The sequence below is a fragment of the Xyrauchen texanus genome, chromosome 18, assembly GCF_025860055.1.
Source record: "Xyrauchen texanus isolate HMW12.3.18 chromosome 18, RBS_HiC_50CHRs, whole genome shotgun sequence".
Lineage (NCBI taxonomy): Eukaryota > Metazoa > Chordata > Actinopteri > Cypriniformes > Catostomidae > Xyrauchen > Xyrauchen texanus.
In genome coordinates this window covers 37,639,692-37,655,463 of record NC_068293.1, presented here as the reverse complement: position 1 = coordinate 37,655,463, position 15,772 = coordinate 37,639,692, and the positions used below count along the sequence as shown (strand labels likewise).

Sequence of the window (15,772 nt, the reverse complement as noted above, 5' to 3'; positions counted from 1 at the left end):
ATCTGAGTGACAGCAACAGCTCTTCTCCCCATTTGGTTCTTCAATTATTAGTAAACATTGTTTTTACGTTGATTGATTAATTTATGACATAAAGTGAGGGTTTCACTCTATGAGGGACATTTTCCTGTTTCTTAAAAAGTGTTGGGGGTATCTGCCATCCAGTGATAATATGAGTAAAGTGGGTGACAGATGTGAAGTTGCATAAAATGGCGGCCACCTCCCATGATGCCTCAATGGTGATGGCCAATGAGGTGTGACAATGTGGATATGATGCTAATTTGTCAAGGGCTATATAAAGTAAAACCACCATGTTAGCACTTCTGAGCAGTTGGAGCATTCCCAGCCTTGCCTCGGGTGTAGGGATTGCAAGGGAAAAAGCAAAACTACACAGCTAAAATCCTGTGTAGTTTTGTTTTTTGGAATATTTCGAGGCTCAACCATTCTCACACTGTGTTTTCTGAAATCATATTTGAATAAGGACTTTGTTTCAGAAGACAAACTCCTTGGGCTTCGTCCCTCCAGTTCAAGGCACTCTTGTGGATACAAGTAAGTACGCTGTGTGCTCTTGTACCCCTGTGCCATTGCGATGCTTTCTACTGATGCTTTGTTGTGTGATTCTAACAATAAAGAGAATAGCATTGTCAAAGTTGATGTTCTCTTTGAGAAATTTAAACTAAAGGAAGACGGATGTTGAACAATTTGAATGAATACTCTAAAATGGCATTTGATTTTGATCTGTGACTTTTCACATCTAAAGGTTATAAATTAGTGCAATGGTTTTAGAAAGCCAAGAATAGCCTGTGATAGTATTAGTGTGGTGTCCAAGCTAGGCCATGATGTCTTTTTAAGGGAATCAGCAGCTGAGCTATCAGTTGCACCGCCAGATATGTGCCACATGGTGACTGTCAATCAAACTTAGTACTGACTATTTTTAGAGCTTGTCTTTTGTGACAATATTCTATGCTAAGGAAGTTTATAGATTTTCTTTAACAAATTAGTCTCTGGAAAATTCTGTGTTATTGTTATAACAGGTTAAGTCAACTTTTTAATTAAAGAATTTGGTTCTTGATAATCTTGTAGGATGATAGTGATCTGTTGGGGTTAACTGCAAATATTACATAGAAATTGCTGGGAAAATGATGTCTACCTTTGATATTTATGAGCCTGGTTACCTTTGAATTCTTTATGAGTTTATGAGACGTTATAAATAATGTTTATTTATGTTTTTGTTTTTTTGAGAATATAGTCCAAATTATTCTACATATATGAGAAGATAATATATGAGAACTGGTCATTCTGTCTTAAATGGTGCAAAGAAAACAGAGATAATGTTGTCTTGTGGCTGTGTCCTTTGCAACAAATCTGAAACATGCTAATGGAGTTTACATTCGTATTTGTCTTGATTTTAACTATGTTTAGTATTAAAGCTTTACTTTATGGTAGCAATGGATTTATTTCAAATATGTATTGCACATAAATGTTACTTTATCTTCAACTGTACTCAATTAGTCATATATAGTCTATATAAGAATGTAATCGAGGGCTGCAACCACCACAGACATTGAAGATGACACCTCCTAAATAATCTAAATAGACTACAACTCCATAAACTTTTACATTTGGTCCCCCATAATCATCCATTTTGATTGCATCTTTGGTTCATTCATTGTTATTCTATCTATTTTAGGTAATGGTCCTGCATCTGGCAGTTCCTGTCTGACATTTTAAATTCTAATTATAAACCAGTCCGCTTCAATTACCTTTTTTTTCTCCATTTTTTTAAACAATCATTATTATGGAAATATGTATTGTTTATCTTAACTGCTGAGTGTTTATGCTTTACATTTGTAGTGTACAAGTTGTTCAATCAACATAGATTTTGAGTCAAAAGTGATTAAATATCCATAAACAATTAGTCAGAGTTTTCCATGTGACAAGCCTGGTCTGCCTAACTGAGAATAAGTTATAACTGGAGAGCTATTCTGAATTATGTATCATGCCAGAAAAAGAGCCCATCACAGTCCACATGGACCAGTTGCTACTGTCATGTCCATGATCTGTCAGTTGATACAAGGTTGAAGTGTTTGGCCCAACACCCAATGGAGCCATTGATTTCTACAATGACAGGTCGGCTTGAACCAGGTGGACAAGGACCACACCAATGATTAGCCAGTTTAGAAGCAGCTAATAAAACACACAGTTTGTCTTTGTCTCTTGAATTCAGTGTTAATGCAAAGTTATTTGCAGGTCTCCATGCAATAACCATAACTTTATTCTATGTCTTTCTTTAGGGTGCATTCCACCATGTCAACACAGACACCAACATTTACACAACCCCTTCAGAGCGCTGTGGCACTTGAGGGTAGTGCAGCAACGTTTGAAGCTCAAGTTAGTGGTAAGAAAGTTTTCCAGATTGCCATTCCATTGCCCCAATGTAGAATTATTTAGGACTGAATACGGTTTGCTGATTGTAACCTCAGTTACCTTAGTACAAAATGTCAACAAGTGAAATAAGTTGAAGGAATGTTGACATTTAGCTTACTCTGCTGAGTATTGCAATGACTTAACATTGAATTTATCTAACTTCAAGAGAAATCATGTATCACGTGAATTATGCCAAGATCAGAAAAAATGTTGTCAATTTAATGCTATAGATATAATGTTGTAAATCTTTGTTCTTTTAACTGACGTTACACTGTACTTATATTTTAACCAAAATGTATTCATTAGAATTAGTTTTTTATAAGAAGTTCAACCATCAATCTCTCCTCACAGGTAATCCAGTTCCAGAGGTGAGCTGGTTTCGTGATGGCCAGGTTCTTACTGCTGCAGCTCTGCCTGGCGCTCAGATCTCTTTCAGCGATGGTCGTGCTGTTCTGATGATCCCTGCCGTGACAGCCGCACACAGTGGAAGATTTTCTGTGAGAGCCACCAATGGCGCTGGACAAGCCACTAGCACCGCTGAACTGCTGGTTACAGGTAGACGTCACAACACGTCTTGCATGGAAGTGCTCTCGCAATTTACAGTCAAATAAACAATTTGGAACCTGTATCCCTTAAAAAATAAATAAAAAGCAAGGTAAAGTTTCTACAAAAATACAATGCTGTTAATGGAATGAAACTGTCCTTGCTGAAACTATACCAGCCTAAACTGGTTTAAGGTGGTCTTAGCTGGTTTAAGATAGTCTCCCAGTCTGGCCAAGTTTGTTTTGCTGGTCTCCCAGACTGACCAGCTTAAAAGATCAGTAAGGCTGGTTTAAGATTTTCTGAAAGCATCATGCACTGTGACAATGAATATAGTAACTACTTTGACAGAAAATATGGTTACCATGGTAAATTCTTTTCCAAAAAAAAACATAGTTACTAAAGTTAACATTACTATAAATCAGATTTGTATCTTTCAGAAACATCTCAATGGTCAAATTCTGTTAAATTATTAAGTTGCTGTCTTTATCTGAGAATAATTTGGAGATTACTAAAATTATTACTAAAAGTAATCATATGACTACAGAGATGTCTGTCATATTGGATATTTTTAATAAGCATTTTACATCCTCAGGTTCTTTATTTGATTCTCAGTTAAATAACCATACTGTCATTAGCTCTAAGCAGTATTACCATGTGATGCAACCATTTTAATTTACTCAGTTTTCTGTATTTGAAGTTCATAAAGCTTTGAGTCAATTGGATCTTAATAAGCCTGCAGGGCCTGACATGCTAGAAATGTCATACTTGGAGCTAGCAGCTGATTTCATTGCTGAACCATTGACAAATTTATTGAATCTTCCCATTGTCCACAATGAAATTCCGAAGGTTTGGAAATCTGCTTTTGTTTTTCCTCTCTTTAAAGGGGTGGATTCATCACAACTGCATAACTATAGACCAATATCTAAATTATGTGTCTTATCTAAACTTTTGGAAGTGAATAATATTCTTTTCCTATTTCAGTCTGGTTTTAAAAAGCAACATAGTATTGCCACTGCTGCTATTAAAATGTTTAGTGATATTACAAATGCTATGGATTGTAAACAAACTTGCTCAGCTCTTTTTCTTGATCTATCGAAGGCTTTTGACTCAGATGATCACAACATCCTTTTAAAGGGGCTGTACATTATTGTTTTTTTCTGATAAAGCTGTTAAATGGTTTGCCAATTATCTTTCTGCTCGAACATAGTGTGTGCAGTTAGAAGGTTCTATATCACCTCCCCTGCCTGTTTCTAAAGGAGTTCCGCAGGGGTCAGTCCAAGGACCAATTTTATGTTCTTTATATATAAATAGCATTTATGATAATATTCCTAATGGAAGGTATCATCTTTGAGCAGATGATACCAGTATTTACTGTTGTGCATCATCAGCTATACAAGCTCTTCAATATATACAGTCAGCTTTTGACATTGTACAGTCTTGTTTGTGTGAAATTAAATTGGTTTTAAATTCAGATAAAACTAAATTAATGCTGTTTTCACATTCCAAAGCCTTACCTTTAAATCTTCCTGACATCATATCTTCTCAAGGTATACAAATGTATTGTGTTGTCAATTATAAGTCTTTTGGTATTTTATTTGATAGCCAATTATCTTTCAGGTTTCATATTGATAATTGTATTTCTAAACTCAAACTTAAACTAGGGTTTTACTTAATAGAACTTTATTCTCTTTTAGTGCTAGAAAATAATTGGTGTCTGCAAATGTTCTACTCTTATTGGATATTGGAGATCTGCTTTATATGAATGCTCCAGTACAACATTTAACAAAAACTTGACATTGTTTTTAACAATGCCTTACATTTTATTACTGGTTGTAGTTATAAAACACACCATTGCATTCTATATGATAAGGCAGAGTTGCCACCTCTGGATAAACTGAAAGTTTTAACTGGGATTGTTTTATCAATAAGTCCATTTGTGGTTTAACTCCTTATTTGTCTCTCAGCGCATCCAGTGCAAATGTACAATGTAATCTTCGTTCAAATACCTGTTATATTTTAATGTTCCTAGCTCCGGACAGTGCTTGGTAAAAAAGATTTTAAGTATAATGTTCCTGATGCTTGGAATATTTTACAAAACATTTTAAAGTTGTCTATGCTCCCGTCATTAAATGCATTTAAGGTACTTTTAAAATATATGGTGTTATATTCTCTTGTGAACAGTTGTTGTGATTCCTGATTTTTTCTATATTGTATTGTTGTTGTTGTTATTGTAAATTGTTCTTTGTTTCTTGTTGCCGCCCTCTTGGCTAGGTCACTCTTGTAAGATATTTTAAAATCAATGAGTTTTTAACCTGGTTAAATAAAGGAGAAGAAAGAAAAAAATGAAAGAAAATGTTCATTCTGCTTTGAAAGTTTATTATAGACTGTATAATGAAACCGATTTGGCGTGATAACAAATATAATCCTTTTTAAATTAGAGTCATATATTCTCTCACAGTGTAAAACATTACTGCATTTGGTCTGTTGGTGCTGCTATGTAGTAGAGCAACCAAATACTGTAAGTAGATTTACTGCTCAGGTCATAAAGTTAATGTCTGTTACTTGATATAGAAGTTGTGTTCCAGATCTCGATGTGACAGTGATACTGTTAAGATGATGGCTGTCATTTTTTGGGGAAATTTATGGAAACGAATGTGTTTCACTTTTTCTCACACTCTCAGTGTAGCACTACATTTGTTTGTACATTTAATTGGACAATAATTACATTTTGTAATTAAGCTACCATTTATTTTACAGTTTTCCTTATAGACGTTTATTTAGGCATACTGTGCTTTACATTTCATTGGGCTTTTTCTTTTTTCAGCTGAAACCGTACCACCAAACTTCCTTCAGAGACTACAAAGTATGACCGTAAGACAAGGAAGCCAAGTGAGACTGGATGTTCAAGTTACAGGAATCCCTACACCTGTGGTGAAGTTCTATAGAGAGGGAGCTGAGATTCAGAGCTCTGCTGACTTTCAGATTGTTCAAGAAGGAGACCTTTACAGTTTGTTGATTGCAGAAGCCTTCCCAGAAGATTCTGGAACTTATTCTGTCAGTGCTTCAAACAGCAGTGGGCGTGCAACTTCAACTGCTGAGCTGCTTGTTCAGGGTATGATTTTTAAATGCAAAAGGAGAAGTGCTAAGATTCTAAGATAAGCACTGCCTGGATATAAATGGGTTGTTGACAAATTACATGTCCATGAAATAGTTTTTAATCGACAATAAGATTTTAGCTTAAATTTATTGGGAATGTATAAGAGAAAGTGTTTTTATTTATTTTTTAAGTGCTGTGATTGTTAACATTTTTAATAACCTTTTTTTAAATGATCTTGTGAGGTGACAAATGAATTTTTAAAAGCACAAATATTCCATATTATCACTACCCCCATATTTAAAATGAGGTAATAAACCTCCATGCATTAAATTCACAAAATTATGTTAAAAATAGTTTCAGATGGAGGATATCATGTCACACTGCAGGACTAAAATATTTAATTTAAAAATAAATTAAACTACTATATATTTCTAGATATAACTGTGGTTTTTATTTGAAACAGGTAACTCAATCTGCATTTTATTCATGATCCACAGGTGATGAAGCAGTACCTGCAAAGAAGTCAAAAACAATAATTTCAGCTTCACAGACCCGACAGACAAGAGTGGAGAAGGTGAGTGACAGTCTCAACAGTTTCCCAGAAAACAGCACAATTAGGTGCCTTTTGCCTGTTAGTTCATTTCATTAAGTAGTTGTTATTTTCTTTCAACAGAAAATGGAGGCTCATTATGAAACTTCTGCCACAACCATGAAGCACATGCAAGTAGAGGGAGGTGTCGTGACCCAGCAGCTAGCACATAAGACACCACCTCGTGTGCCCCCTAAACCAACCACCAAATCCCCCCCTTCAAAACTGACTAAAGTGGCAGGCGCTCGCCAACAGTCTCCCTCTCCTGTGAGGCATGTGAAGGGTCCTACACCCACTCCTGTCAGGTAAAGTGACTACAATTTCCAGATTTACATTATGGACCCAATTCATCTTACTGTAGGTGTAGGAACAATCTGAAAATCACATTATAAATGCCCTCTCTGCAAAAGTATAACACATAAAAATAAAAAATAAACTTTATATAGTGATGTACTTCACACTTGAGAGAGAAATTAGCGATTATCAGACAACCTAAAAATGTGCTTTATTTGGTAACATGATCTAAATGATTAAATTGACTATACCAACAAAGGTATATTTTCAATGTTAAATTGGGTAGAAAGAGCTCCATAAGGTAACTACGGCATAATATATATTTTTTTTAAACTGCATTAATTCAAAGACTAAAGTTTGTGATTCCCGTTTTTTTCTCTCTCTTTTTTCCAGAGCTGGGTCTCCCTCTATGAGACTGTCTGTTTCCCCAATCAGACCTGTCAAGTCCCCTGTGATGACCCGCAAACAGGTTGCACAAACCTCTGATGTCCTTCCTCCATGGAAACTGGAGGGCTCTGTTTCAGAGGCCAGCTACACCAGCATAACTGCAGGAGCAACACAAGTCCAGACCACCTATGTCCAAATGGATCAACGCTCTATTCAGCAACAAACTGGCGCTGTCATAGGGGTGAGTTGATGTCGAGATCGCGAATTAAGATCACGATTCAAGAAGCATTGGAAAAACTATATTTTTACCCTCCCCTGATATAAACACACAGCTTTGAAATAAGTATCCTTTTAGCCAAAGGACGTCGTGTGATGTTTCGATCTTCTATTGGTCACGCGTCCTCTCGTCATACAGATTCAAAGTTCAGAGTTCACCAAACCACAAAAATTGAACTTTGTTATCCAGAGTTGTATGAAATTGCTTCGCATGATTTGTGTTTCTGGTCTCCCACGTTTGAATGGGAGTGAATGGAGTGTGTAGTATAGTATAGTATAGTGTAGTGTGAAAGGGGCGGAGCATGTACATTTTTTTTTCAGACAAAGCAACAGACCAGGTTATGATGTCATGCAGGGGAGCTTCTGATATTAGTAAATAACTCAACAAATAAAAAAAATATTATATATATATATTTCTTTTTTAAATATACAATTTACTCACTTTCCAGCAGCTATAAAACACACAGCTGTATCCTTTGAATTCAGCGAAGAGGTCAGCGTGTGACGTTTATATCTTCGATTGGTCACACGTCCTCTCATTATGCAGATTTGCAATTCGGAGTTCTAGAAACATGAACTTTGGTACACAGTGTCATGTGAAATGTCTTTGCGTGATCTTGCGTTTCCAGTCTCACACGTTCGGATGCGTTTGAATGGGAGTGTGAGCATGAAGTGTAGTGTGACCTCCCCTTTAAGCCCTGTTCACACTGTAAATGAATTGCTGTCTCTAGACTCTGCGATCTGTCTCGCTGGTGGGTGTTCTTACTGCTGAGGCTTATTAGTGGAATGCATGTCTGGCCATAATAGCTTTGGAAATGCTGATTACAGATTATACTGCCGGTAAAACTAAGATATCATTCTAATATGACAAAGAATGAGTTCTGTTGCTTCTAAAAATTACATTTAGCCTGAGAGAATGTTTTTATATAACTTTCAGTAGTGCTCAATGCAGCATGGACAAGATTATCGATCTGTCTATCAATGTATGAAACAAACACACATGGAATGCCAACACAGTTTTCCACGCATAATTTTTATTAGGCTATATCCATGTATGTGGTTACAGACAAATGAAAGAACAGTGAAATCGCTCACAGATACTTTTAGCTTCTCCATCTTGCCTGCGCTTGACTCCAATGTAAAATACATTCACTGGAGACGGGTGACGTCACTGTCTTCACTCTCATCCGTATTCGCTCCCAAATGTCGCTCGTCATTTGCTTAAAGTTGACATTTTTATAACTTTGTCTTGTCGATCTCTGTTGCCAAAGGTCACTACAGTTCTTGTTGCCAGATGTTGCTGTGCTCTCATTGAAAATTAATGGGATCGTGTCGCTTTGTTGTGCGATGCCTTCGGCGGAGTGAATGGGGCTTTACTCTGCTGGGATACCTGTGTGAACCTGAGCGAATTTAACTACATAGGTCCTCTTAAAAATGACACTGGGACCAGTTGGTTTAAAATAATAATAAAGAAATGGCTAAGAAAAATTAGGTTAGCATTTGCTTGCTGATGACACTTGGTTTCATATTTTGATCTATTACAATGACATCAAAACATTTTAAGTGTGACCAGAACCTCTCCAAAAGTGTCCAAATACATTTTGGTGATACTTCTTATGTTTTTCTTTTTCTGTAATGATTGGAATTTCTATATGATTCTGTACTTTCTAATGATACTGCATCTTGTAACCTAATTCTAATTGCATGTGAAAAGGAGCAGCAAAACGTGGATGAGAAAAGTGTTGCTGTTGCCACAGCGGTGGCAGCAGTGGATGAGGCTCATAGTCGTGGGCCACTCAGTGGCCCTGTAGAGCAACCCAGTGTTGAAACCGGCATAACTGCAGTACATATTACGTCTCACAATGAGCAGGTAGTTTGGTCATTTAGTGCTTTGGTCACCACCCATCCCAAACTCATACCTCCATTTTTGGTTTCTACTTAATCGACAAAGATATATATATGAATACAAATTTCACACTCCCATTTTATTCACCCATCACTTCTTACTCCAATTTAAAAATGTAAAAACAACAATTTTTTTTATTGTTATGGTCTCTATCTATAGAGATCTCATTAGGAAATCAAAGAGGAATATGCCACAAATGTGACTACTCATTCAAATATCACTATTGGTGTTTCAACTACTTGTGAGAGATCCTTGGGAGCGATCTCAACAACTACAGAGGTAGAATATAGTATATGAGAATAATATTTCAATTATGGACACTTCTAAAGAGTTGAACAAACTTTGTTGCATCTTATACCAGCTAAAGTCTACAATTTTCAATATCACTAATTTTACTAATTTCTTTCTTCTTCCCTATCATGTAATCATCTGAATTCGTTTTTTTCCTATCCTTGCTGTATTATCCCCCAGTATCATAACAGATTACACCAAACATGGCAGTTGTTGATCTCATAATTTATATCCAAACCTTCTTTGCCACCTCCATGCTGTCAGCAGCAGGCCTGTTAAGAACATCTTTCCTCTCTTCCATTTTCTTCTGCTTTATTTTACAAAGAGCACCTTCTGTTTATGTGTTCAAGGGCAATTTAAGGCTGAATGTTTTTAGAGCTCTGCAATGCAGGTTCCAGTTTAAAGACAAAAGACAAAGGTGCAAGACAAAGGAGTTAGTTGAAATATGTTATCTGAGGTATAATGTACAGTACCTTAGATTAGATGAATCAAATATATTACATTGAATATGGTAAATGAAATGACTGTACATGCAGATGAAATATGTAATGGATAATGTACAGGATAATTAACCTTGAAGGGGTTTATTTTGTGATAGTGACCATCTGATCGCACATTATTCTGCTTATTTCAGAGGATTAAGTGGACATAAAATATTTACATTTACATTTATGCATTTGGCATTTTACAGAGCATCTATTACAGGGAAAATTCCCCCAGAGCAACCTGGAGTTGAATGCCTTGCTCAAGGACACAATGGTGGTGGCTGTGGGGATCGAACCAGCGACATTCTGATTAACAGTTATGTGCTTTAGCCCACTACGCCACCACCACAAAATATTGATTTGAAAAGAAGGCTGTGTTGTGATAAGAGAGAAATCCCACCAGGTATTTAGGAAATTGGTTGCTTGAAACATTTGTCAGTTATACAGTCCAGCAGTCATTGTACAAAAATATTTGCCTGCAGAATGCCACAATCGACCAATCAGAATTCAGTATTTCAGAGAGCTGCGTAATAATGACAAGTAAACTTATTCTTTGGATGGATTATAAATGCAAGCAAGCCATGTGAATGTTACCCATAAATCATTGTAGTTCCTAAATGGAACAATTTCCACACGTTTTCACAGTTTTCAACATACTAATATTTAGTTCACAACATCAATGTGTGGTTTATTTTTTAGCTTTGGTCCCATATTGTTGTTATTCTTTACTGTATGTAAGCTGTGTACTTTTAGACAAGTCTGGATTCTGTCTGTACATGCAGTATGTGCATGGGTGATAATGAAATGACGAATACTTGCTCTTGCCAGAATTATGGAAAAAAGGCAGAAGCCGTGGCCACTGTGCTGGCAGCTGTCGATCATGCAAGTATACGAAAGCCCACGCATGCTGAAGCGGCTCAGATGAAGAAAGAGGCTGATATAAGACAGCAGGACATGCTAGCCACTAAGCAACAGCTCACAAGTAAAAAGGAGGTGTTGCTAATTCCCCCTGAAATCCCAACTGCCACCACTGAGCAAAGTGTACATGTTACCCAGGTTAGAAGCTTAACGTAAAACAAGTTAACATAAACATTATTTATTTTTTTTGCATATCTGATTTCAAATATACTTCTGTTGATTTGCAATAGATTCAGAGAAGTACAGAGGTTAGCTCCAATGTGGAGACTAGCTTTGCACCATCCCCAGTTCCACATTTCACAGTATCAAAAGTTACTGTACCAAAAGCAGATCATAGCTATGAGGTAAGAATGGGTGATTACAGGCAAGCAGTGAAATTAAAACCTTTCCTCTCTAAAGTGTTTAACCTTCTGCATGAACCATATGAAATAAATCTGAAATTTATTTCCTTTTAATTTAAATTGTTCTCCTGCTTGCCTGAAACAGTTATCAAACAGTTATTCTTTAGTATATTAATACACAGTGGTGTCCAAAAGTCTGAGACCACACTGAAAATATGGCAATAAAACTGACAACAATTTTCTTTTTTTTTTTATAATTTCAAATTATATGTTAGTTTTCCATGTTTTATGGGGACTTTCCATAGACATAATGGTTTTTATACTGTACAAACTTTATATTCTATCCACTAATACTAACCCTACCCCTAAACCTAACCCTCACAGAAAACTTTCTGCATTTTTACATTATCAAAAAAACAAAATTTAGATTGATTTATAAGCTGTTTTCCTCATGGGACCGACAAAATGTTCCCACAACGTCACACATTTCGAGTTTTACTATCCTTATGGGGACATTATACACACACACACACTTACACACGCACACACATATATGACTTCTGGACCCCACTGTATGAGTAGGATCTAATATAACATTATACTGGATCACTGTCCCCTAACAATTGTATTGCCTATCCAGAAAATCTAATAATACACCCTCATTACCATATATTTAAGTTTCACAATAACTTTAAACATAACATCCATAGTTTGTCCATCAAACTATTAGAATGAATTAAAGCATCAAAGTACATGACCTGTCTGTAAAATTGCTAACCAATTAATTTTCACACCGTCCGTCTAAAATTTAATTTCCTGACGACTTACCTCTGTGTGGCTAAACAGAAGTGAATTTGTTTTGTGTTATTCTGTGGTAAAATTTCTCTTCTTGGGTTGGTCAGGTTTCAGTCGCAGGTTCTGCTATTGCCACACTACAAAAAGAGTTATCCTCAGCAACTTCTGCTCAACAGATCATCAAGCCCGTCAAGCCTCCATCATATAAGATTGTGGAGACTTGTGCTGCCCTAGAGGTGACCCCTCCTCCATTTAGAGACACTGCAGAGAGATATCAGATGCATTTTGACACAGAGTTACACAGACAGATAGGAGTTTCATTTACTGGCCAGGAGTGGGACACACAGGTTTGTAGTCTGGCGTGGTACCCACTCATAAAACTAACATCACCAGAGTGATTCTTTATCTAATCTAGGCTTGTGTGGTTGATATCATTTAATGAAGGGTGCCTGAAAGCTAACAATTTTCCTTACAGATCTCACCTGCTATACTGAAGATTTCTTCTCACCATCATCTTATAATCTTCATCAGAATGTTTGTTGTTGTTTTGTTTCATACACAGAAAAACCCCTCCCTTTTTAACACACTTTGGTTTCCTTCCGCTAACAAATAAATAATGTGCAGAAATCTAGAAACTGGAAACAAATGTTATTTTATCCACAGGTTGTTGAGACTGCAGCAATCCCCTCAGCTATCAAAGAGCCAGTTAGGCCACCTACCATGATAGCAGTAAGTGTGCATTTTGGTGAAATGTTGATTCTAGATCAGTGTTTCACTTGAAAAATCACTAAATAAAGATTGGTGTGCTTTTCTTTAGGGTTTGAAAAACGTGACTGTCACTGAGGGAGAGTCTGTGACTCTGGAGTGCCAGATTTCAGGCCACCCCACCCCAGCCATTATGTGGTTTAGAGAGGATTATAGAATTGAAAACTCCATTGATTTCCAGATTACTTATGAAAATAGCTATGCCCGCTTGGTGATCCGCGAAGCCTTTGTTGAAGACAGTGGTCGATTTACATGCACTGCTACCAGCGAGGCTGGAACTATCAGAAGCTCCTGCTACCTGCTTGTCAAAGGTACATCTTTGCTTCAGATAATTGGGTAACACATTAAAGAAAGGTTCTATACATTAACATAATTTAATGCATAAGGCATCATGGATAAATAATGAAGAATATTGGTAACACTTAACATTAGTTAACATGAATAACAATGAAAAACACTTTTACAGCATTTATTAATGTTTGTTAACATTAATAAAATAAAAAAAATCTAAAGTTGTATATGTTAACATTAGTTAATGCAATATAAACTAACATTAACTATGAATGATTGTAGTTTTATTAGCTAACAACGCTATAAATATCAGTCAATAAATACTGAAATAAAAATATTGTTCATTGTTAGTTAATGATCCCTAATGCATTAACTAATGTTAACAAATGGCACTTTATTGTAGTGTTTCCAGAATATTTTTAATACAGCATTTATTTATCTTGGTTAATGTTAAAAACTATTTTATTCAATGTTATGCATAGTTTAAAATGCATCAACTATGGATGGTCACGTGATGCCATGCGAGGTTCGGACATGTGAACGGTGAGCTCTGCACACTTTGCTAGTTTTAACACTATTAATGACATAAACTGGTGAGATTCGATACACTCTGTTCCATAACCGTTCTAGGAGGACAATATGTCAAAGAATTCAAAATCCTGGGGCTGAAGACATTAAAAGACCCGAGAAGGCCCAGATGAGTCGATTTGGTCAGAGAAATGAGGGAAATTTGGTGAGAGATGTTTAACATAACAGAAATGCTGACAGAGGTTGTTGCTGACATGGAGGATCTTGCTGTAATACTTCGATCGATCACTGCCATGGAGACGAAATTCTCTGAGGTGGTTACAAGAGTGGGGGAAACAGAGTCTGATTACCTCTCTGATCTGGAGTCATCAGAGAGGGAATTATCTGTTAATCCGCTAGCGACCAAGGTGGATTTGGAGCGTGTCTGGGAGAAGTTGTAGGACATGGAGAACCGTAGGCGGTGGAATAACGTCCGAATCGTCAGAATTCCTTAGGCCGAAGAGGGTCAGGATATGGTGAAATTCCTGGAGGGGCTCTTTCCGAATCTGCTTGAGATAACCATAAGCTGGAAAACGAGCAAGATCACAGGGTTACGGCTTGGCGATCCACTGAGGGAGACTGTCACAGAACGCACTACAACACCTCCTTCTGGCGTCATCCGATCCCTTTTCCCTGAGTATTAACTCTTCATCTCCCATCTCTCCCCTCTGCACTCATCACCATCCAGCCCTGCTGCATTCCCTTGTTATCTTCAGCATTATCACCTGTTGCTCCCATCCTCTATTTATATTGACTGCTTCCCCTTTGTTCTCTGTGAAGTATTGTTTTGCCTACCCGTCTGTATCTCACGTAGTTCTGTTGTCCTTGGACCTTGAATCTCTGACCTGGACTGTTTCACGAACTCTCGAAACTTTGATGCCTGCCCTGACCTTCGCCTGTGTTTCACCCTGCATATTGGATTGCCACTCTACTAATGCCAGCCTGAGTATTGTACCTCTGCCTGCCTGAGTTCTTTTCTATTGCCAGCGTGAGCTGATGTCAAGATTTCTTTGTTCCGTTACCTGTGTTGATTAAAACCGCTGCAAATGGATCTAACTGCCTCAGCCTCTCTATCACAGAGACGGGCCCCATGCAGTTCTGGCCAAATTTCTGAGATCATCCGATAAAGACCCAGTGTTACACGAGGCGAGGAGTAAAGGAAGGCTTTCTTGGTAGAACCACAGCATTTCTTGTTCCCAGACAAGAGAGAATCGTGATCAATTCAAGGAATGCAAGAAACTTACATCATTAGAAGGTTGCTTTTGCACTGATATTTTCACCGACAGAAAGGTTGTAACGGAGGCTCTCATAGGCGTACATGGACTGTTTGAGTTTAGAGGGATGGATACTAGTTGGCGCTGCTGTGTGTGGGGTTAATGCGCATGTTTTTCTTTTTTCTGTTTGTTTGGTGCTTGGGGAAGTTCAGGGTTTGATTGTTGCACTACTTTTGGAATGTGGTCTTTAAAACTGTGTTTTTGACACACAATCTATTTTTTCTCATATGTCAAAATGTCAAATGTTAATATGAGTGGATTGTCTCTCTCCACGTGGAATGTGAATGGGTTGAGGCACCCCATAAAAAGAAGAAAGGTTTTTTCTCTTCTTAAGCGTAAGAAATATGATATGGTGTTTCTTCAAGAAATGCATATTTTCCTGCAGGAAGCTAAACATTTGGGAAGATATGAGGCGGACATTTGTTCTTTAGTGCTGGCTCAATTACGAGCAGGGAAGTCATTACACTGATAAGTAAGAATGTACAATTCAAATGTCTCAAACAGATTAAAGATAAATTAGGAAGAGTCA

At 37.0% G+C, this 15,772-nt stretch overlaps 1 protein-coding gene across 1 annotated transcript in view; it reads left to right on the top strand.

Moving 5' to 3' along the window:
- Positions 1-343: 343 nt before the first annotated feature.
- Positions 344-15,772, top strand: part of LOC127658675 (titin-like) — a 49,361-nt gene continuing 33,932 nt past the window's right edge. Inside the window, exons 1-9 of the mRNA XM_052148084.1 lie at positions 344-546; positions 2,292-2,395; positions 2,776-2,979; positions 5,792-6,079; positions 6,562-6,638; positions 6,738-6,958; positions 7,341-7,575; positions 13,010-13,075; positions 13,164-13,422. Of these exons, the coding sequence (XP_052004044.1) occupies positions 2,305-2,395; positions 2,776-2,979; positions 5,792-6,079; positions 6,562-6,638; positions 6,738-6,958; positions 7,341-7,575; positions 13,010-13,075; positions 13,164-13,422 (1,441 nt within the window). The 5' untranslated portion in view covers positions 344-546; positions 2,292-2,304. The remainder of the gene's footprint in view (positions 547-2,291; positions 2,396-2,775; positions 2,980-5,791; positions 6,080-6,561; positions 6,639-6,737; positions 6,959-7,340; positions 7,576-13,009; positions 13,076-13,163; positions 13,423-15,772) is intronic.